At 44.4% G+C, this 22,815-nt stretch overlaps 1 protein-coding gene across 1 annotated transcript; it reads right to left on the bottom strand.

Annotated features, from left to right (window-relative positions):
* Window positions 1–5,464: 5,464 nt before the first annotated feature.
* Window positions 5,465–22,705, bottom strand: LOC139421104 (casc3 exon junction complex subunit). Its single transcript, XM_071171647.1, has 13 exons — window positions 22,512–22,705; window positions 17,156–17,180; window positions 16,961–17,016; window positions 15,896–16,102; window positions 15,607–15,752; window positions 15,255–15,428; window positions 13,894–14,759; window positions 13,245–13,306; window positions 12,992–13,100; window positions 11,519–11,635; window positions 9,963–10,165; window positions 9,563–9,753; window positions 5,465–8,096 (listed from the first exon to the last, which is right to left on the bottom strand). The coding sequence occupies exons 1-12, from the start codon at window positions 22,695–22,697 to the stop codon at window positions 9,592–9,594; spliced, it is 2,313 nt and encodes a 770-aa protein (XP_071027748.1). The 5' UTR covers window positions 22,698–22,705; the 3' UTR covers window positions 5,465–8,096; window positions 9,563–9,591.
* Between the last annotated feature and the right edge of the window lie 110 nt (window positions 22,706–22,815).

Raw genomic sequence — 22,815 nt, 5'->3', positions numbered from 1 at the left:
TCCAGCATTAAGTAACACAATGAAATACACACACAGAATATACAGTAACACAATGAAATACACACACACCCCTCCCCCTCAGGGCTTCAGGGGCTCACACACACACACACACACACACACACACACACACACACACACACACACACACACACACACACACACACACACACCCTCAGGGCTCCAGGGGCTACACACACACACACACCCCTCCCCCCTCAGGGCTCCAGGGGCTACACACACAAACAAAGCCAGGAGGGAGCCACGCCCCGCCGAGAGATAAATGAGGCCGGTCACCTGAGTGTGTCTGAGGATGGAGATCAGCTGGCTCTCCTCTGGGTATCTGGGAAGAGGGAGGCTGGGGCCCTATGGGGCCGTTCCACAAAAGATGATCCTTAACTCCTCAAACAGGCAGACTCCCCCTTCAAGCACTCTGATATATGGAGCTTTCACTTCTCATTCTCAACACCCATCGCACCCCTTCATCCATCCCTTCACATCCACCCACACATGCACTCCAGAAGTCTATCTGATGCTGCATATTTAGTTGAGAGCTGCTAAATGTTCTGTCTCGGTCGCAAGAACAGACAGAATGTGCCATCGTTATGGCTCTGCTGTTTTGAATTGCATCTCATGATTTCAGCCCGGCTAAGATGAGTCATATTCAGAGTCCTTCAACAGTGAATAAACTCACACATACTGCTCGAGTAGCCTAACGAGTTGTTACTCATCTCTGTTTATTACTCTCATCTTTCTTTACCGGTGCTATATAGAATCTAAAAGGGTTCTTTGGCTGTCCCTATAGTGGTACCCTTTGAATAATATTTTTTGGTTCCAGTTAGATCCCTTTTGAGTTCCATGTAGAACCCTTTAGAAAGAGGGTTCTACATGGAACCCAAAAGAGTTCAACCTGGAACCAAAACGGTTCTACCTGGAACCAAAAATGGTTCTCCTATGGGGACAGCTGAAGAACCCTTTTGGAAACCTTTTTTCTAAGTGTAGGATCTTAATTTGAGCCAGTTTTCTACAACAGGAAATGTGAATTATGTGAATTATAATTCATGGCAAATTTTTGTAAGTGTTGATACATTTTTCAACCTTTGCAAACCAAGTCTGACATTTTAAAGTGGAAATTGCAAACTTTTGAAGCCTTTTTAATCCTTGAATACACTTCTTCAAGTCTGCATTTCCTTCTATGCAGGAAAATTCTCCGCAGCAAAAAAGTGATCAAATGAATATCCTACATCTGTATACTCACACGCCATAGGGTTACTGCTACTGCTACTTAAAAAAATATATATATTGTGTACACTCTATATAGACTTTTTCTATTGTGTTGTTGACTGTACGCTTGTTTATTCCATGTGTAACTCTATGTTGTTGTTTGTTTCGCACTGCTTTGCTTTATCTTGGCCAGGTCGCAGTTGTAAATGAGAACTTCTTCTCAACTGGCCTACCTGGTTAAATAAAGGTGAAATAAATAATAAAACTGGCAGTTGGCGAGTCATCTTGAGGCCTATTCAGTGTCACAACACTAGACTTCAGACCATTCCTACATTGGCTCAAACGGGACTTAGATGTTCAAGAGGGGTCATCAAATGATCTACCTACCGAAACACAGACCTAAGGCTTCATAAAAGACGTAAAAACTTAGTTGACTTTTTTTTTCAAATATATATTTCTGTGTTGGGAAAGGGGTAAACAAAGAAGATAGAAAGAGAGGAGCACCCTCACACTTTACACTCCCTTGCACACTACAGTGTGACAGCCTGAGTAATTTTCTATGCGTCTATATAAAAGTGAGGAAGGAGAGCAGCATCTGGGCATGTGATGTGCTGCCCTGAACATCACTCATTAGCCGGAGCCTTACAGACACATCATTTGTCTATGGATGAGAAATACAGAGCAGCGGAGGCTGCCGTGAATCATGCCTGAGCTTATTGACGTGTCACACACACACACACACACGGATGGGGGTTAGGGGAATGCGTCGTGGTGACATCACCACCCTTGGTGGCAGGGTGCTTTGTTTGGCCTGTAACTGCTACAAAGGGGCGGGAGGACGGGCCCCGCCTCCGCGACGCACACCGCGATGCCGAACAACAACAAGGACGGGGGACCCTGCGTTGAATATACAGGACTGTCAAAGATGGGCCATTAATAATACATGTATGTGCTACTGCATGTTAGTGGAGTTGGCAGGTATCGAGGGGGACACAGAAGAGACTCACTCTCTGGTGGTGCATATGAAGGCCAAACGGGCCGACAACAATACAACCAAAACAGAGCCTTTCACTTCAACTCTTCCCACACAAGTAGAGAGGGCCGGACACAAAAGAGGGAGGGGAATCCATATGCAACACATTCATCTGGCACAGGAGAGGAAGAACGGGGGCTTGGGGTAGATAGTGAGAGAATAAGGGAAAGTATGGGGTGGGGGGGAAGTGGTTTGTGGGTTAGGGGAAAGAGAGGTGTGAGGGGTAACAGGTTTGAGGGGAATGGGGAAGAGGGGGGGGTGAAAAATGGGTCTTAGGGAAGAAAACATGATTGACAGTTAGGGAGAGAATAGGATTACAGCATGATACCTTCGTAACAACCAGCAGTAGAAGAAGGTCTGCATGAAAGAGAGAGAAAAGAACGTGGAAATGGGTTTGTGAGAAAATGTTGGCCAGCTTCGTTGATTGTGTGGGAGGTGTCGTGAAGCCATTTCGTAAAGCTAATTCAAATGCACAAAACATCAATGGCAAGAATAATTCATTTATTTTTCAAATGAGCCCCGGTTATATAAGAAACATGGCTGAGATACCCCCTGGGCCAGAACACAAGCAGCAGTTTAGAACTGTCAATCCAAAACCTCACATGGCAGCTGCCTCCATGAACAACATGCGATGAAATGAGTCGCTCGTCAACTGCATTAAAAAGCATGAGACAGAGCCTGTTATTGGACAGCATAGGTGTGGAAAGAGACAGCATTGTAATGTAAATGCTGAGCGCCTTCATTCCAAATGTACTGAATACATTAGGCCACTTATAATGTGGTTATTAAAGCAGGGGATGAGCAGTACAAACTATAGGCTTACATCCTTAATGAATGAATACCCAAAACGGAGTCCAGTATCTGCAATACAAGTTTCTGTGTGACTCATAATATGGCTGGGTGTTAGAGAAAGAATCTCTTTGATTCTACCAGCGGCCGACTTCTCTATTTCTGACTGTATGCACATAAATATTCACAAGGAGGGTGATTGGTGGTCTGTGTTGGGGAAGCAACTCTGAAAATATAGTTTACCAAGCTACTAATGACTTCACACTGGAAGATGTTAAGTTACACTAAAACTCCCCTTAAGAAAAATATGCTTTTGGTATTTAGGATTTATCAGGAGCCTATTAAAAACAAAAACTGGTTCAAGTAAAAATGTGTCAGGTCTGATGACGAAAATGAAAGGAAATTCTTGCCTACCACACATATTTTATTATATGTTTGCAAAATAAGTAGTGTGTAGTTCCAGTAGTTAGCTACACTGGTACAAGCTAAAAAAAAGTAATTAACTTCTGAAAACACTAACAAGGTTAGAATTTAGTTCAACTACCACCAAGCTACTGGAAAATGTAGTTAAATTACTAGTTGAGCTACATGTAGTTTACCTCTCCCTAACACTGATGATGGTGAAAATATAGTGTGGAGAGTAATGAGAGTCTGGAACGATGAGATGAGAGTCTGAAACACTAAACATTCAATACCTTTCTCTTCTCTCTAATTTACCTCCTGTATATTTGTGCCCAAAGGGATGTGTGTCGAAAGCAAAGTTCACTAAACAAAAGAAGCAAACCACCTATTAGCACATCCTATTAGCTTTGCTTGTCCTCCAACACCTGAAATCTGATGGAATGTGGCCCAAATAGACCTATTAGTTATGGTAAACTAACCAATAAAAATGATTTTGGTCATAATTTCTCCACAAACCCGAACTAACCTTCAAAGAAAGAATGGTTGAATTTTTAACAGTGGGCTTAACGCTGAAACTCTCAGCTAAAATATACATATTATGCCATGAATCAGGATCAAAGTAAACCTCCACAGCGGTCTAGGGAGTTTGAATTAGTTAAGCTTTTAGCCCCTTGGCTGTGCAATATTCCGTTTTTTTTTACCTCATTCAAACACAATTATTGATGTACAAACTTGAGTACCCCTAGGCTTCCCTCAGCTCCTCTCTCCCCGCACTCCTCTTACACCAGATCAGTATGCCTCCCAACTCTCTCAGCTTTCATTTGAAAATCCTTCATAGGGTCTGGTTCCTCTCAATGTTTCTTCCACAAGTGTTTCATTTCAATGCCAAATGTCACCTTCAGTATGTTAACGCCTGGTTTTTGTAATAGATGGCTTTCAAATGACCGTGGAAAGCGCTACAAATACATTTAAATGGATACATTATTCTCAACCCTGCTTGTATGAAGAGAGTCATACCGCATTGGTAAGAGAGTAGATGATAATGCCACTGTGGCTATTTCCAACGTGTACTCTGCATGCCTACATTCCATAGATGTCATGACAGAAACGTTGCAAATTGCTACGACATGGCAGAAAGTGAGATTCTCTATTGGAAATGTCTGCAAAAGATTGGCATAGAGACGGACAGAGGAGCCCTGGTAAAGAGATGGCAGGCAAGTGCATTTCCTTTGTAGCCTGTCCTATACAACGTAGCTAACCAAACCAGGGCTAACCAGAGTTAACTATACAAACACAGCATGCCTTGTCCTCTTATTCAGGTGTGAATCAATTGTGTTCATCTCTTCCTTGAAACACAAACCATATTTTCCACTTGGAAGAATCAAAATCGACCACTGTTAATGTCTCTTGCCCTCAAGCTGTCACTCATCTCTGTAGCTCTACAGCAAGAAGTCTTTCAGTCTCAGTGCTGGCCCCAGCCATTATAAAAATGGGCCATTTTTAACATCCATTAATGGCCCTATTATAATTCAACAGTGAAATGCAACTAATTAAATTGTCATGTGATGGCTGGACTCAAGTCATTTTAACTAGTCAACTGAAAAGGAAAAATTGTGTCATTGAGTATTAGTTTGTAGATGGGTAGTCCTGTGGGGCTCAGTTGGTAGAGCATGATGCTTGCAACGCCAAGGTTGTGGGTTTGATCCCCATGGGGGACAAGTATGACAACGTAGGCACTCAATACTGTAAGTTTCTCTGGATCAGTGTCTGCTAAATGACAAATCATTTGTGAATGATTCAAATGTTTAATCAAATGTATTTATGTATTTATAAAGCCCTTCTTATATCAGCTGATATCTCAAAGTGCTGTACAGAAACCCAGCCTAAAACCCCAAACAGCAAGCAATGTCTCACATAATAGGCCTATGTGAGAGATGCAGTTAGTTAGAAGGCTTGGCACAATGTTGCCATCCAGTGGTAGCTGTTCAATAACTGCCAATCAACCACATGACAATGATCTTTTTCCTAGATTCTGTTTAATGTTCCTCAGTCTAAACAAAACTTGCTCCACAATCAAGAAAACTTGTATATATATTCAAACATCTATGAAACAAACAAGCCCTCACAGTGTTGGCAGGTCTAGTCAAATTAAACATGTCAAACCAATTTATCCTTAAGGCAAAGAAAATAAAACATTTAAAAAACATTCTTACCAGCCGTTTCTAAACAAAAAAACTTTGAATTACAACTCAATTCAGTTTATACTGATACAGGAGGGTTTAAAAAAAAAAAAAAGCCAATTTAAAGTTGCATCAATAACTTGCCCTTTTTGGGCAGACTCACTATAACAGTGTGCAGCCACCAGCACCAACTGAATTACTTTCACAATCATATCTATGTATGTATGTATGTATAACATGCATGTATGTTAGGTTTATTTGGCTGCTTTTAGACAGACAGCCTGTTCTGACCCCCCCCCCACACACTAACTGGTCTTTTGACCAATCAGATCTGAAAAATATCTGATTGTGGAAAACATTCAGAATTTGGCCACCTGGCGAAAGCCTAAGTTAACAGAATTTTCTTTAGGGAAAATAATTTGGGATCAGCAGTACGTTCTGCAAACAGACAAATCATATCCATTTTAGTGGTAGAGTGGCCTCACCAGTCTCTCCACTTTCACAAAAAGACTCCGAGGGGGAAAAAAAGGAAACGGCAAACTTCCAAACAACCATTTCATTTCAAAAGCAAGAGTTAGCCTCGTTTAAAAAATAAAAATAAAAGTATCCATTCATAACCATGTATTTGATAACAAGGTGGTAGTATTTCTGCTTATTTAAACCACAGGCTTTAATATACATTTATCTATATACACTTACATTAGAAAGCAGTAGAACTGTCAAGTACATCAGTTTCAGGCCAGGTTAAATGGTTCTCTGGTAATACAGTATTACGTAAATAACTAAAAGAAACTGGGCAATGTGGAAGGTATAAAGAAAACTCGAAAATAAGTTGTTGAAATTGTAGGGTACTAGCTATAAGTAAGCACCATCTGTATATAGGTTTTTAATCTTTATCTAAAAAGTGTGCGTTCACAAGACTCGAAACCATAAAATAAAAACTAAGACCTACGATGCTGTTGCGAGATGAAATGGGACACTACATATTTATTTGGACAGTGAAGCAACATTTCCCCCCCCCCCCATTCAGCTCTATACTGCAGCATTTTTCTTTGAGATTTAAATGTTTTATACAGTGACTAAAGAATGTCACCATTAATTGGAACATACTTCCATACAAATCTGTTATGTTTCGAAAGTAAAGCACTTTATGCATCTACTACCCCCCATTTGAAGGTGTCATAAGTATTTGGACAAATTCACTTTGTATTAAAGTAGTCAAGTGTAGTACTTGGTCCCATATTCATTGCACGCAATGACACCAAGCTTGTTAAACTACAAACTTGGATGCATTCGCAGTTTGTTTTGGTTGCGTTTCAGATTATGTTGTGCCCAATAGAAATGAATGGTAAATAACGTATTGTCATTTTGGGAGTCACGTATTGTAAATAAAAAGTAGAATGTTTTAGAACATTAATAAGGATGTCTCCATGACTACGGATAATCACGAATAAATCGTAAATAATTACGAGTAAGAAAGTTAAGAGGCATACATATCATAACCACCCCAAAAAATTACTAACCACTTATCGGCAATGGTGAGAGGTTAGCGAGATCTTTGTGGCTCAAACTCTCACTCATCATTATTCAAGATTCATTCATGAGTATCTGTAATCAAGGTAGTATCCACATTAATGTAGAGGTGTTCAGAAACTTGACTACTTTAACACACAAGTGAATTTATCCAAATATTCATGACATCTTCAAAATGTTTGGCGTTCATTTCTAACAAAAAAAAAAGCTAAAATAAAATTAAAAAAAAAAAAAAAAAAGAGACATTCTGTACTGTCGCCTTGTATGAAACATTTGATCTCAAATCCAAAATGCTGGAGTAGAGGGACATTCAAAGTTTTGCTCCACTGTTCAAATAAATACGTAGGGGAGTGTAAATGTTAGCTAGAAAATGAGCAGGATTGTGGTGGGTGGGACAAACAGCTCTAGCTAACCCATGTAAATGACTTACTATCCCAGTTAGATTCTCTCCATAATACTCACATGACACATTTAAGCCAGTCCTAAACATTTGTTCGAGCTTAAAAACACATTTTTTGCATGAATATACCTACAGATGTACGACAGATTGTTAGAAGGAACAAATATCTACGAATGTCATTGGTGTCGGGTGTGACGTAATGTTTACAGAGGAGTTGTTATCGAGGGCTTTCGTTAACGGTTTTATATGGTTACGTTTTATAGGGTTTTTAAGACCGCACTCCCCTCAGAGGCAAAACACTGGTAGGTGAACCAAAACAACAACCCTTCAGTATTGTGGGCAACCAACCAATGTGGCACCTGAACACACGGCGGATAACATCCCAGATAACATAAAAAATAAACTAATCCGCTCCACATGTGGTGCTGGTCCTCGTTGCAGACTCCGTCTCCATGTCTATCGCTCTCTTCCAACTGGCGTAGCCGTTTGGAACGCCATGCTAGGATCTGACCTCCTGACTGGCCTTCCCACTCCGGGCCTGGAGAAAAGGGAAAATAGCAGAAATGGGACAAATCAGCACAACTGTTCCGTCGCGCGAGCTTTGGATTAGGCTGGAAGGAGGAGAAAAGAATGCATGGTTCAGCAATACAATTGAGCTCACGTCAGGAAACAGCAGAGGGAGCAGCCCCCCGATCCACATCGATGGGACCGCAGAGGAGAAGGTGGAAAGCTTCAAGTTCATCAAGGAGGCTAAATAAATTTGGCTTTACACCTAAAACTTTTACAGATGCACAATTGAGAGCATCTGCCGGGCTGTATCACCGCCTGGTACGGCAACTGCACTGCCCATTACCGCAAAGCGCTCCAGAGGGTGGTGCAGTCTGCCCAACTCATTACCGGGGGCAAACTTCCCACCCTCCTAGACATCTACAGCACCCGATGCCACAGGAAGGCCAAAAAAGATCATCAAGGACATCAACCATCCGAGCCACTGCCTGTTCACCCCGCGATCATCCAGAAGGCGAGGCCAGTACAGGTGCATCAACGCTGGGACCGAGAGACTGAAAAACAGCTTCTATCACTAGGCCATCAGAGGCGGCTGCCTACAGACATAGATTAGGAATCACTGGCCACTTTAATAATGTTTTCATACCTAGCATTACTCATCACCCATCTCATACGTATATAATGTATTCTATACCACTATCTTAGTCCAATGCCGCTCTGACATATGTATCCATTCCTTACTTAGATGTACGTGTATATGTTGTGAAACTTAAATATTACTTGTTAAATGTCACTGCACTGTCGGAGCTAGAAGCACACGCCTTTCGCCTTTAGTAACATCTGCTAAACACGTATGTGACCAATACATTTGATTTGAAAAGTCTTGAGACAGTTATGCAGCTAGGTGTTAGGCATTCATTTGTTTGAAGGTTACCTCTGCACCAAAGCATTTCTCTGGTGGGATTTTGAATCGCGTCTTTGTAGTGTGTGTGTGTGTGTGCCCACTCACATCTCAAAAAGAGACATCAGTTTGAAGACAGTATTATTGCCTGGGGGCTTTTAGGAGGAGCTCTAGGGGATAAGAGGAGCTCGTCTGTCAGAACGAACTGGAGAGCAGAGATCTGAAACACACATTCAGCTGCTTTACTCCGACTCAGAGCCACTGGCCTTACTTCACGTGTCCAAGGCAAAACAACACCATTTGATTCAGACACGGTGCCTACTTTTGAACGAGAGCTCAAAAAACAAAATGAGGGAAGCAAGCACCTTTATGGCAACGTTATGACTTGACCTACAGCAACAGTCTCTGGGATAGGCCTATTCTGTCATCCTCCCCCACCCAACTCTCCAAAACACATTTTCAACATGATCAAAATATTTTAAACACATAATCTTTCCTTTCGTCCTACTCTCACATCGACTCACTCAGTCAGGACTGAGGCAGGTTGATGTCTTGGCGTTTTGATTGGGTGAGTGGGTGAGAGAGGGAAGACTTACCGGTTGTTGGGTCGCTGGGGGTTTGGGGCTCACTCCGGGCCGTACCCTACCTCTGGTGGGGGAGGTTTGACAGTGACGGGCTGGGAGGAGCGCCGGGGAGGCGAGGGTTTGGGCTGGGCTTGCTGCTGCATTGGATCGTAGTACGTCACCCCACCGTACACCTGCGACTGGCCGTACACCTGCGACTGGGCCTGAGGGGAGAGGAGGTTACACGGTTTATGCATGTGTGTAAATACACATTCCTAAATGTTAAGGGTGGAGTCAAATAACTTCTAAATATGCATAGAATTGCAGAGCTGTCAGCATAGTGCAACAGTAATGTGTTGCATTGGGTACAATATATAGCAACATTTGACATGCTGATGTGGTAGCTATGGTGTCTTGAGGGCAGAGGTCTCACCGGCGGGTTGTACATGGGGGGCAGGGTGGCTCCTGCCGGGTAGGGGTAGTTGGTGTTCCCAAAGGTCATGACACCTGGCGGAGGGTAGAAGGGCGGGGCCAGCAGCTGCTGTGGAGGGGGCTGCCCAGGGGACATGGAGACGGGGGGAGCAGCGTAGAGAGCTGGGTTGGGCATGGGGCCACTCGACTGGTGGGGGTGTAGACCTGAGGGGGAGACGGGAGGGGTTCATGGGTGTGACCAGACAGACTTAGGCCCATAAAGTAGCCAACACCATACCAGCATTTCTGGTCAGGAGTGGGGCCGTTTAAAATGGAGAAAAAACAACAACCCTAAACTGAAAAACTTTTGTTACACGCCCCCCCCCCACAATTAAAATCACAGTGCAGTTATTTATCACAAAATGACCATTAAAAAGGTCCCGATCATCATCAAACGGAAAAATAAACATACCTAACGCAACAATGCTGTAACGTTAGGAGATATTATTTTCAAAGAATATAAAGCACTTTGCACGTCTTCCTTGTTAACAGTTGGGAAAATGGCAGAGTGAGAGACAGGGAAGCGACAGTCCTGTATGGCAATACTTAGAGAGGTTAAATTAGGTAATGAAATGCAAACTTTGCCAAGTGGAATTGAGCTACAGTGGCAGTACAGGTGCAATGCTAAAAGGGAAGCACCGTGAGACCCGAAACATTGCTGGCAGCAGCTCAGGACCCTAAACAAGAGACACGGGATCTTCACAAGAAAGAAGTGCGATAAGGGATGGATAAAATAACAGCCCCGATTACAGAAACTGCAGTTAATATGCAGCCATCGAAATGGTAGAGGCTATCGGCTTCAATGCCCTGATGCTACATCTAGAACCAAACTACAAGAAAAAATAACTTTGATGGCCCGGAAGGAGGAATTATACAATGACTGCTCTGCAAGTACAAAGCGTGAGCTCTCAAAACACCACAGATTGTTGAATGTCTGAACAAGCTGTCATACATCACTATCAAGAGCCATCACATTGATGACAAGTGGGACATTAAGCCCCCTGTACTGACCAGAGCATGGAGGAGAGGCACACAGAGAGCATACCATCATTAATGGCAGCCATGACTGGGGTCGATTGAGCGACACTGCACCCTAGCAGTCATGAATAACCATATCTGCATTGTGATTTCATGATTTTTTTCTTGTCGTTTAAAAAAAAAGACAAATTGCACATTTGTCACATCCCTAGTTTGGAGGCACTTGAGGAAACTTTTAATGACGTGAAACACTTATTGAAAAGCACAAAGTTATTAACTAAACGAGTAAGAATAACAATTCATTTGAGTTCAATAAGAGAGCATTTTAGCAATACTATTCCTGAGTTGATTGAACATGTCTTCACTTGCATGGTGATTATACAGAGGTAAGTGAGGTTCAAGAAAGCTTGTCATTGACTTTCCTTTTTGTTGCCAGAGAAGACACAGGCCAAGTTCATATCTATCATCTTAGTTAAGGGTAACTGCTGCCCTCACCACGTTTTCCCTGGGTCCCCTGGCAGCAAGGTGACAGACACTAACCTGGGTGTCCTGGATGGCCTGGGTGGGGGAGGTGCATCTCAGGCTGGACCAGCATACCCTGGGGTGGGAGGGGGGCGGGGCTGTCGCCGTGGGCATAGATTGGTCCTTGGTAAGACACTGCAGGAGGAGACAATAGAGCATTTAGACTCATGTAAGCGCTCTACAATCAGATATATCATTCTACAACTCCACAACCAAACCAAACACACTAAATGGCCTGCTCGTCACTCTCCTATGCCTCCACTCTCCTGGGTAGGCTTTCCACTAGATGTTGGAACATCGGGGACTTGGTTCCATTCATCCACAAGAGCATTAGTGAGGTCAGGCACAGATGTTGGGCGATTAGGCCTGGCTCGCAGTCGGCGTTACAATTCATCCCAAAGGTGTTCGATGGGGTTGAGGTCAGGGCTTTGTGCAGGCAAGTCAAGTTCTTCCACCCTGATCTCGACAACCCATTTCTGTACAGACATCGCTTTGTGCACAGGGGCACTGTCATGCTGAAACAGGAAAGGGCCTTCCCCTAACTGTTGCCGCAAAGTTGGAAGCACAGAATCGTCTAGATAGCGTTAAGATTCCCCTTCACCCGAACCATGAAAAACGGCCCCAGACCATTATTCCTCCTCCACCAAACTTCACAGTTGGCACTATGCATTGGGGGCAGCTAACGTTGTCCTGGCATCCGCCAAACCAAGATTTGTCCATCAGACAGCACTTCAGGCAATACGATTCCACTTCTCCAGAGTCCAATGGCGGCGAGCTTTACGCCACTCCAGGTGATGTTGTTAGATATTTTATGAAGCTCCCGGCGACAGTTATTGTGCTGACGTTGCTTCCAGAGGCAGTTTGGAACTCAGTAGTGAGTGATGCAACTGAGGACCAACGATTTACACACTTCAGCACTCGGCGGTCCCGTTCTTGTGTGGCCTACCGCTCACGGCTGAGCCATTGTTGCTCCTAGATGCTTTCACGTCACAATAACAACACTTACTGTTGACCGGGGAAGTTCTAGCAGGGCAGGAATTTGACGAACTGACTTGTTTGAAAGGTGGCATCCTATGACGGTGCCACATTGAAAGTCCCTGAGCTCCTCAGTACGGGCCATTCTACTGCCAATGTTTGTCTATGGAGATCGGATGGCTGTGTGCTCAATTTCATACACCTGTCAGCAACGGGAGTGGCTGAAAAAGCCAAATCCACTAATTTGAAGGGGTGTCCACATACACTATATATACAAACGTATCTGATGTGGCAATCATGTGTTAAACTATAACAAAATAAGCTACATGGTTTATCACAGATACCCGTGTACCCTAACATTTTTAAGACAGCATTCTAACGCAGCTACAACATGTTGTAGTTTAGTACTGATTCTACCAGAGCCTGGCTCTGAGCCGATGGACAAAGAGATGCCAGCTAGTGTTGTGTTTTCAGTTGTGCCCTGCCTTCTGGTGGTAGTGTGTGGCACCGACTCACTGGGCTCGTAGTAGTGGCTTTCCATGACCCCTATGTGCATAGGAGGAGCGGGCTCCGGGCTTGGCCTCTGGCGCTGGGACGAGTACCGTTTTGCCCGGTTACCAGCTCCCTGAGATGGAGAGAAAGAGGGTGAGAGCTGACCGAACTACTCAAAATGTCAGGTAAACAAACGCCACACTTCTCCTTGAAGGCAACATATAAAACGACAGAAACCCATCTCTGTACATAAGTCACCACAAGTTGGCCTACTCACCAGCTCTTCTATGTTACTGTATTGTGGAGGTGCTCCACCCATGTGCATAGAGTTCGGGATGCCTGCAACGAGACGAAAAAAAGGGTTGACAACACGCAAGCAAAACATATCCAACTACCTGATCCACTGCTGCGGTTTAGATACATCTTATAAGCTTCATGTCAAACCAGCTACCAACGTGTATTTCTGACTCAGGTTTCTGTCCTGACAAAATGTGTACTTGAGGCACTTTAAACCTTGGGTGCAAAAAGGACATTTTATTTCCAATGTATTGCATGATGAAAACCTCCCAGGCTCCAGACAGCATGCAAGGACGCACCACCACCTGCACTGAGTGGATTAGCTGGCTTAAAAGAGCTACTTGTATTCGCACACAGCCGGCACCCCCCATTGCTCCACACTGACTAATGGCCTCATTATGTCAATCAGCCTCACTGAATGGTCACTGACCTACTGACTGGCTGCTGCTTAGCTTCACCAGGGCTGCTGGTGCAGTGGTGACTGAGCTGCTTGTAACAGTGCTGCTGGAACTATGAGAGGATGTGTGTCACTCCATATTACTCAAATAATAATAATAATTTTAAAAAGAGGGGTAGAGCGAGAGAGAGGTAGAACGGGGTAGAGCGAGGGCAAAAGAGAGAAGGCTCACCCCTCATCTCAGCGCGTAGAAACGAAGTTGGGTTCTGGGCCCAGTTCTGTCCAGCCAGGCTTAGTCTGGCCAGGTCCTGGTCCAGCCCTGTGAGTACCGTCGCCTGGCTACTGTCTCCAGCATCCCCCTGGCTCTGACTGGGGCCCTGCCACGGCTCACTCGTCAGTGCCGAGGAAGACACGGTGGAGGCAGGCTCCTCAAGAGAGGCCTGCTTGTCCAGCTCAGTGGCCCGGGTGCGAGTCCTCCTGGCTAGGGAGTACGACTTCTTCTCCACGGGCCGCTCCGGAGCCGGGGAGGCATCGCGGGTAACCGGGTTGTCTGCCGGAGGAGCAGATCCCCCTCGCTGCTGCTCCTGTCGCCGTGGCGCTGAGTCCCTTTCTCGATCTCCCTTGCCACTGTAGTGGCGATTGTGGTAGACGGACTGAGACGTTGTCACTGTCGTGTTGCGCTCGTCATCCTCCTCACTGCGGATCTCTTCCACCACTACCGAAGAGCTGCGCTCCGTATGGGCCCCTCTGTTCCCCCGGCCCCTGGGGCCTCGTTCCCCGTCCATGGGCGGTAGGCTCCGGGTCTGGAGGGGCTCGGCCTTGGGCCGTTGAGACTCCTGGTTTCTGTCATTCCTGTACTGGGCCTGGGGGGGACGGTTGCCCTGGAAGCCCCGGGGTGGGGGGTGGGAGGGCCTGGGGGGGTTGTTGTTGCGCTGGGTGTTGGGGGCTGCTGAGGGGGGAGGACCAGACTGTTGCAGGGCCACGGCTAGGGGAGTGCTACGGCTGTTGGGGTTCCCTCCCTGCTGCCAGGAGGTATGGAAGGGCCTCTCCCCGTCTCCATCCCGCCAGCGCTTGTCCCGGACTGGGGAGGTGCTGTGTCTGCAGGGGGAGGAGAGGAAGCTAGTGAGGACAAGCTGCTAGTAGACCAGCGGTTGGTAAATGATGGTACACGGGCCAGATTATGTTTTGATTCTTTTATTTTTATAAACACTCCAGGCGACTTTTGAACATCTAAAACGAGGTAGAAAGTATACAGAAACTATAATGGACCTATATATTTTCAAATTATTTATCCTTTTCAGACACGCAAATAGCTTTTGACTAACAAATCGGCCCAGGAAAACCTGCACGACTCTGCTCAATTTTTATTTATTTATCTCAGTGACCATCAAGCCAAAAATGATTCCCCACTCCTGTAGTCGACTATTGCTGTTATTTGTGAGATGACATTGTAAGGGGATAAATTGTGCCTGTTAATATAAATTGGCACGATAGACGATACTGGTGGTTAGTGTTACAGGCTTTCAGAGACATGGGAATTTCAACACTGGGTTAGTAGAGTTGAGGGTCAGTAGAGTTGAGGGTCAGTAGTACCTGGGCTTGCGCTGTCTATAGGACCGCTCATTGGAGACACCTCCGTTGCGGATGTCATAGCCGTAGATTGCAACCAGCTCCTCACGTGACTTGGGCGCCTGCTCCTCCTCCCTGAACCTATCGTGTTCCCAGCGACCCTCATCCTTCCACAGCTTCCTGTTACGACCCTTCGGCCTGGAGGACAGGAAAGAAGCAGCAAATATACCAATAAACAGGTTTACCAATGAAACGACACCCGTCTATTACTAGGAGTCATCCATCCTTTGTGTGGTTGTTGGTCACGTTTAGATAGTTTCAGTTGAACGACAAACATTCAATGAATAAAAAGGATAAACTTTCCGTTCCCCCTTACCGTTCCTCCTCCTGTGCGTTTCCTCTGACGTCGTGCTCAAAGAACATTCCCTTACGGGGGATATAGGCTGGGTTATTACGATCCTGGTCATCATCCAGCTTCTGGCCTGGTTTAGCACCTTTATTCTCAGAGTCTTCTGTGCTTTCCTGGTTACACGGAGTAGAATTACTCAAAATGATTGACCAAGAGGCCTATATTTGTATGCAATTCTATATTTGTATGCAATTCTATATTTGTATGCAATTCTATATATGCATGTATGCATTTTCTTTTCAATTAACCATTTTACCTGTCCATCCCCGCTTTGCCGCTCCCCTGCCAGGTTGCCTTTATCTTCACACTTCACTTCTTTACTCAAACCTTTCTCACCCTCCTCTACCTTCCCCCCTCCTTCCTGCAGCTCCCCCTCTGCAGCAGGGGTGTCGGCAGTAGGACTGGGTTTGGGCCCAGCAGCCGGTGGAGGGACCTCCTCCTCCTCCTCTTCCTCCTCACCTCCCTGAGAGAGACAATACAAGACTTAGTTTGCTTCGTGTGTATCATTATCAAGATGCTGTCAGAGAGATCAATGCAAACATCCTTAGAGTCCTACTTATTCCAGTCAAAAGCGTCCATGCATAGTGGACAAATTAAACTTCTCATCAGAACCACAGTTGAGACCTCATTAAGAGGATTCCAGTACCATCATGGACATTGCAATGCATGAGTACATCAATTGAAAATGTTGTATTTGTCTGTATCTTGCATCTAGGGGTTGCTACAGTGCAGAAGGTCTGTGTTCTGAAATACCGGTACCTGTATCAATGGTTGAAACCTGCTCATCTCTTCAGTCCATCCAGGATTTCGCTGCAGCAATTCTGACATTTCACATTGCAACATGTGAGGATTTTGTCCAATTTGTTACAAAAATTCACTGACGAGGGAACAGGTCTGTTGATGTGTGCTTAACTGGACCACATTATGCAGTACATTTGCAGTGATTGGTTGAAATTGTAAGCCCTCTTTTTTTTGTGTGGTGATCAGTATGCGATAATTTGACTGTTTTATGAGGTAATAGTGCAGGATTGGTCAAATTTGCAAGCCCTCACATAATATACTGGGTATTGTTGATTTAGCAACAACAAATGTCTCAAATACTTTGGAAGTTAGATACATCATGATCTTTCCAATCCACTAGTTGGGCTATTCTGTTGGGAGGAGGAGGAACCTTGGGGTAGCCTCATGAAGCCTGCATTACTGAAATTCTAAACAAAATCTGGTTCATCAAATACTATGTTGCCCAGGTTTCCATGCAAATAAAATATATAAAATGACATTTTACCCTACAGCATAACTCTGTTCAGCAGTGGCAACTCACCTCTGAATGGGAGGCATTCTCCTCAGGATCTGCACTTTCATAGTCAGAAAGGACAGCTGCAAAAACAAACATTCAAATGTGTCTGAAACAAGTACATCAACTGTTTAACAGTGGTGTGATCCAAATGGGAAATGCTTCAGATGTGTGCGTCATTCTAGATAGGCCATTGGATTGCGTCACCAAACACTGGCTCACCTTCTCCTACGCCATCTTCACTTTCCTGTTAAGAAAGGATAACACTAGTCAAACAATGTGAATGAATTGACAACAAATAGCAACAGTATGTAGCCTACACACCGTCACGCAAACACGATACCAACCCGTACGTCAATTATTTAGTAGCGGGGGGGAGAGATCTGTGTCACTAGGAATGTATCCTCAATTCATTAGCATACTGGTATTCGGATGACTGACATGCCCAGAGTAAACTGCCTGTTACTCAGGCCCAGAAGCTAGGATATGCATATACTTGGTAGCATTAGATATAAAACACTCTGAAGTTTCTAAAACTGTTAAAATGTCAGTGAGTATAACAGAACTGATATGGCAGGCAAAAACCCAAGGAAAATCCATCCTGAATTGTATTTTATACAGCACAGGCCATTTCAGTGCTTGCCTATGGGAAATACAAATAGATAGGACCCAGATTGCAGGTCCTATGGCTTCCACTAGATGTCAGTCTTTAGAAAGGGTTTCAGGCTTGTTTTTTGAAAAATGAATAAGTAGTTGGAAGAACTACAAGGTGTCTCATTAGAAAAGTTTTGACGCGTGAATTAAATATTGTTTATTTAGATAGAGTACCTGAGGATTAATTAGAAACGTCGTTTGACTTGTTTGAACGGACTTTAGCGGTAACATTTTGGATTCGTTTGTATGCCTGTTGAAAGAGTGGATTACTGAGATTATTGGCTCCAACTAAACTGACTTTTTTGGATATAAAAGGACTTTATCGAACAAAACGACCATTCATTGTGTAGCTGGGACCCTTGGGATTGCAAACAGAGGAAAATCTTCAAAAAGGTAAGCGATTTATTTAATCAATATGTGAGGTTGTGACGCCTGTGCTGGTTGAAAAAGTATTTTGGTGTGTGGCCCTGTCCTCAGATAATCACATGGTATGCTTTCGCCGTAAAGCCTTTTTGAAATCTGACAATGCGGTTGGATTAACAATAAATTAAGCTTTTAAATTATGCATGAAAATACAAGTGTCAAACATGTTTAATATTACAATTTTTGTATTTTGAATTTCGCGCTCTGCAATTTCACCAGATGTTGTCGTAGGTGTCCCGCTAGCGGTTCACGTGCCAAAAGACGTTAAATAACCAGGCCATTCAGTGATTTAAATGATTGAGGGAATTAACTGGAATTATCTTGTCCTATACAGATGTGGAAGCTGAGTCAAGTTTTTCTATTCACAATCCAGACTACAATAAATTACTTCCTAAAGAAAATCCAAATCCAAACCTGGGAAAAAGAGCACTCTTCCTTAGCTAAATGGAGAAATCTAGAAACGGATGAAAGAACGAGATCATGCTCTAAAAACAGCCCTGAAGTCCAAATTAGACCATGAAAGACGTAAACGAGGCAAAAAAAAAGAAAAGTCCTCACTGTCAACTGCGTTTATTTTCGGCAAACTCAACATGTAAATATTTGTATGAACATAAGTTTCAACAACAGACAGAAACTGAACAAGATCCATAGACATTTGACTAACAGAAATGGAATTGTGTGTCCCTGAACAATGGGGCGGGGTCAAAATCAAAAGTAACAGTCAGTAGCTGTTGTGGTCACCAGCTCCATTAAGTACTGCAGTGCATCTCCTCCTCATAGACTGCACCAGATTTGCCAGTTCTTGCTGTGAGATGTTACCCCACTCTTCCACCAAGGCACCTGCAAGTTCTCTGACATTTCTGGGGGGGGGGGGGGGGGAATGGCTCTAGCCCTCACCCTCCAATCCAACAGGTCCCAGACTTGCTCAATGGGATTGAGATCCGGGCTCTTCACTGGCCATGGCAGAACACTGGCATTCCTGTCTTGCAGGAAATCACACACAGAACGAGCAGTATAGCTGGTGGCATTGTCATGCTGGAGGGTCATGTCAGGATGAGCCTGCAGGAAGGGTACCACATGAGGGAGGATGTCTTCCCAGTAACACACAGCGTTGAGATTGCCTGCAATGACAACAAGCTCAGTCCGATGATGCTGTGACACTCCGCCCCAGACCATGACGGACCCTCCTCCTCCAAATCGATCCTGCTCTAGAGTACAGGACTCGGTGTAACGCTCATTCCTTCGACGATAAATGCGAATCCGACCATTGCCCCTGGTGAGACAAAACTGCGACTCGCCAGTGAACAGCACTTTTTGCCAATCCTGTCTGGTCCAGCGACGGTGGGTTTGTGCCCATAGGCAACGTTGTTGCCGGTGATGTCTGGTGAGAACTTGCCTTTCAACAGGCCTACAAGCCCTCAGTCCAGCCTCTCTCAGCCTATTGTGGACAGTCTCAGCACTGATGGTGGGATTGTGCGTTCCCGGTGTAACTCGGGCAGTTGTTGTTGCCATCCTGTACCTGTCCCGCAGGTGTGATGTTCGGATGTACCGATCCTGGGCAGGTGTCGTTACACGTGGTCTGCCACTGCGAGGATGATCAGCTGTTCGTCCTGTCTCCCTGTAGCGCTGTCTTATGCATCTCACAGTACGGACATTGCAATTTATTGCCCTGGCCACATCTGCAGTCCTCATGCCTCCTTGTAACATGCCCAAGGAACGTTCACGCAGAGGAGCAGGGACCCTGGGCTAACAAACAATCTAAAAAACAATTGCAGGGAAAAACCATAGTAACACTGCAAAAAGACTAGAAATCAATGTGAATGAGTCTAACACAGGATGGAGTAGAAATAACAGCCTTCAATTCCTACTTTGTTGACTCTGTCAAGGTACTGACACAGAGCCCCTCCACCGGTTTCTTAAGGGGTCAGCGCTAATGAATGACACAACCAGTGAACAAGGTGATGAGCTCACTAAAGAACTAAAGCAAAATGCGTTTGGGCTGGACTCTACCTTTCTTAAACTACACAGTCACTCTTTAGTCCCATTACTAAGGTCACCAACATCTATTGGTCAGGGGGTGTTTCTAAGGGCCTGAAAGTTGGCTATGATAATAGCTATCTAAATCAGGTGACCATGTTGACATGAGTAACTACAGGCTTATTAGTATACTACCTGTGGTGTTGATGGTTGCTGAAAAGTGTGTAGCAGAGAAACTGATTGCCCACCTCAACAACAGCCCCATCACATTACACTCCATGCAGTTTGGCTTCAGAGCAAAACACTCCACAAAAACAGCCAACTGCTTTCTTTTGGAAAATGTGATGTCCAAGATGGACAAAGGGGTGTTGTTGGGGGCTGTATTTCTTGACCGAAGGAAAGCTTTTGAGACGGTTAACCATGAGGTTCTCGTCACAAAACTGTCCAAGTTCAATTTTCCCCCCCGATGACTCTAGATGGATGAAATCATACCGTGAAGACAGAACTCAGAGTGTCAGAGTGAACAATGGGCTGTCGCCCACTCTCAGCTATGATGTGGGGGTGCCCCAAGGGTCAATACTGGGGCCCCTTATGTTCAACCTGTACATTAATGATCTGCCTGTACTGGGTCTTAAGTTCAAATGTATGCAGATGATACAGTGATATACGTGCATGCAACGAGCAAACAAGCTGCACAAGAACTCACTAGTGTAATGGTCCAGGTTACAAAGCATCTCAGCGACTCATGTTTGCATCTCAATTCCAAGAAGAAAAAAAATTCTGCATGTTCTTCACAATGAGGGCAACAGATGTTACTGTGTCAGAGGAGAAGCTCCAGGTGGTATCTGATTTTAAGTACCTTGGGCTTCATACTTGATTCCGACCTCTTAAAAAGCAGGTGAAATGGTAACTCAAATAACCAAATTCAACCTAGCTAATTTCCATTCATACAAAATTGTTTGACTGCAGAGGTAGCAAAACTGTACTTTCAAATCTCTGATACACACTTAATATACTGCTTGACTAGTTGGGCCCAAGCTTGCTGTACAACATTAAAACCAATTCAGACTGTCTACAAACAGGCTCTCAAAGTGCTTGATAGAAAGCCCAATAGCCATCATCACTGTTACATCCTCAGAAAGCATGAGCTCCTGAGTTGGAAAAAATCTTGTGTAATACACTGACATATGTCTGGTATTCAAGAACCTAAATGGCCTTGTCCCCCCCCACCCCACTTAGTACTTTTGTTAGACAGAAAACCCAAACCCATGGCAGCAGATCCACAAGGTCTAACATGAGGTGACTGACTATATGGTTCCCTTAAGGAAAAGCAGCTTTAGTCAATTGGCTTTCTCCATGAGAGCATCCTATGTCTGGAACACACTGCTATCAAACACACACAACTGCCTCATCTATCACACCTTTAACAAAAAAAAACATGAAGACATGGCTAAAGGCCAATCAGACTTGTGAACATAATCCCAAACTGTGTATTGCCACTTTCCATGTTGTCTGTTGCTTGTGAGGTGTGGAAACACTGTTGCTTTAATGCATTTTGTTTTGTTGCTTTTTGTGCTATTGCTCTGTCTGCATGCTATGTGTTGCCTTTCCTATGTTGCTCTGCATGTGCTCACTGCTCATTGATTGTATTGTTATTGTTCTTAATAACCTGCCCAGGACCTGCTGTTGAAAATTAGCCGGCTGGCTAAAACCGGCACGGTTTTCTAAAAGTTGATTAATGTACACTGTCCCTGTAAAAAAAATTCAGTAAAACCACCATTTATTGTGCCAAACATGGATTCCTCACATCACTAGGGATTTAGATTAATATCAACAAGCTTTGTGGTAGTGGCCATTCAAAACCAGAGGGTGAAGTCAAGATTATTACTGGTCAGGAAAAATTACTAGGTGAGGCATGACTGGACGCAAATATTGTAACGTTATGTAGCTAACGACGTTAATTTGCACAATTTAACAGTCAGATGAAATAACCCAACAACATCAAAGCTCCCTGTGGCTTTAGTAAACATTAGTATCTAGCTACTACAGTAGTTAGCACGTTACTGTCATAACGTGCGCCAACGTTAGCTAGCTTATAAGCTTAACACACTGATAGTACAGTAACTAGCTAAATTAAAATACTTTCCTCTTGCTAACCATTAGCTAACGTGTTACCATCGCGGTAAACGTGCTAGCTAGCGTTACCAAACAAAGTAAGCTAGCGCAAACGAACGGGCTTGTCTAGTTAGTTCACGGTTTGGCCCTTCACACGTTTCCCGGCTAAACATGAGCGAGTTGGTTGATTTATGAGCAACATTAGCTGAACGCAGCAAACGCAAAACATGGGGATGCGGTTTGGCCTAACCACTGGACAACTATCCGCGCGGTACTGTTCCATTACCATAGCCGGCTGACTTGTTGACCCAGCCATTAATTATAGTAGTGAGCAGGCTAACGTTAGCTAGCCAACTAATCAAGTACTATTAAATCGATCGGCTTTGCGTCTCGAGAACAAGACACTCACACACTCGGATTCAGCATCGTTTTTCGGCACCACACGAACAGCTGGTGCCTCAACTGGCTCAGGTTCCCGTACTCGGGGCTTTGTCGTTGGCGAAAGGGACTTTCCACTTTCCGATCCCGAACAAGATTCATCGTCCTCCTCGCTATCCTGGGACGCGCGCCTCCTTCGCCGTCGCCGGTCCGCCATCTTAGAAATCATATAAAGGAAACCGGAAGAATGCCAGGAATTATGGGTGAATGTTAGTTACGCAATTCCGCCTTAGCCTCCTCGAGCATTTTTTAATCAAGGCATTTCAATCTCTCTG

This window comes from Oncorhynchus clarkii, chromosome 12 (genome assembly GCF_045791955.1).
Source record: "Oncorhynchus clarkii lewisi isolate Uvic-CL-2024 chromosome 12, UVic_Ocla_1.0, whole genome shotgun sequence".
In the NCBI taxonomy this organism is placed as follows: domain Eukaryota; kingdom Metazoa; phylum Chordata; class Actinopteri; order Salmoniformes; family Salmonidae; genus Oncorhynchus; species Oncorhynchus clarkii.
The sequence above is the reverse complement of the archived record's forward strand: the minus strand, read 5'-3'. Positions and strand labels throughout refer to the sequence as shown.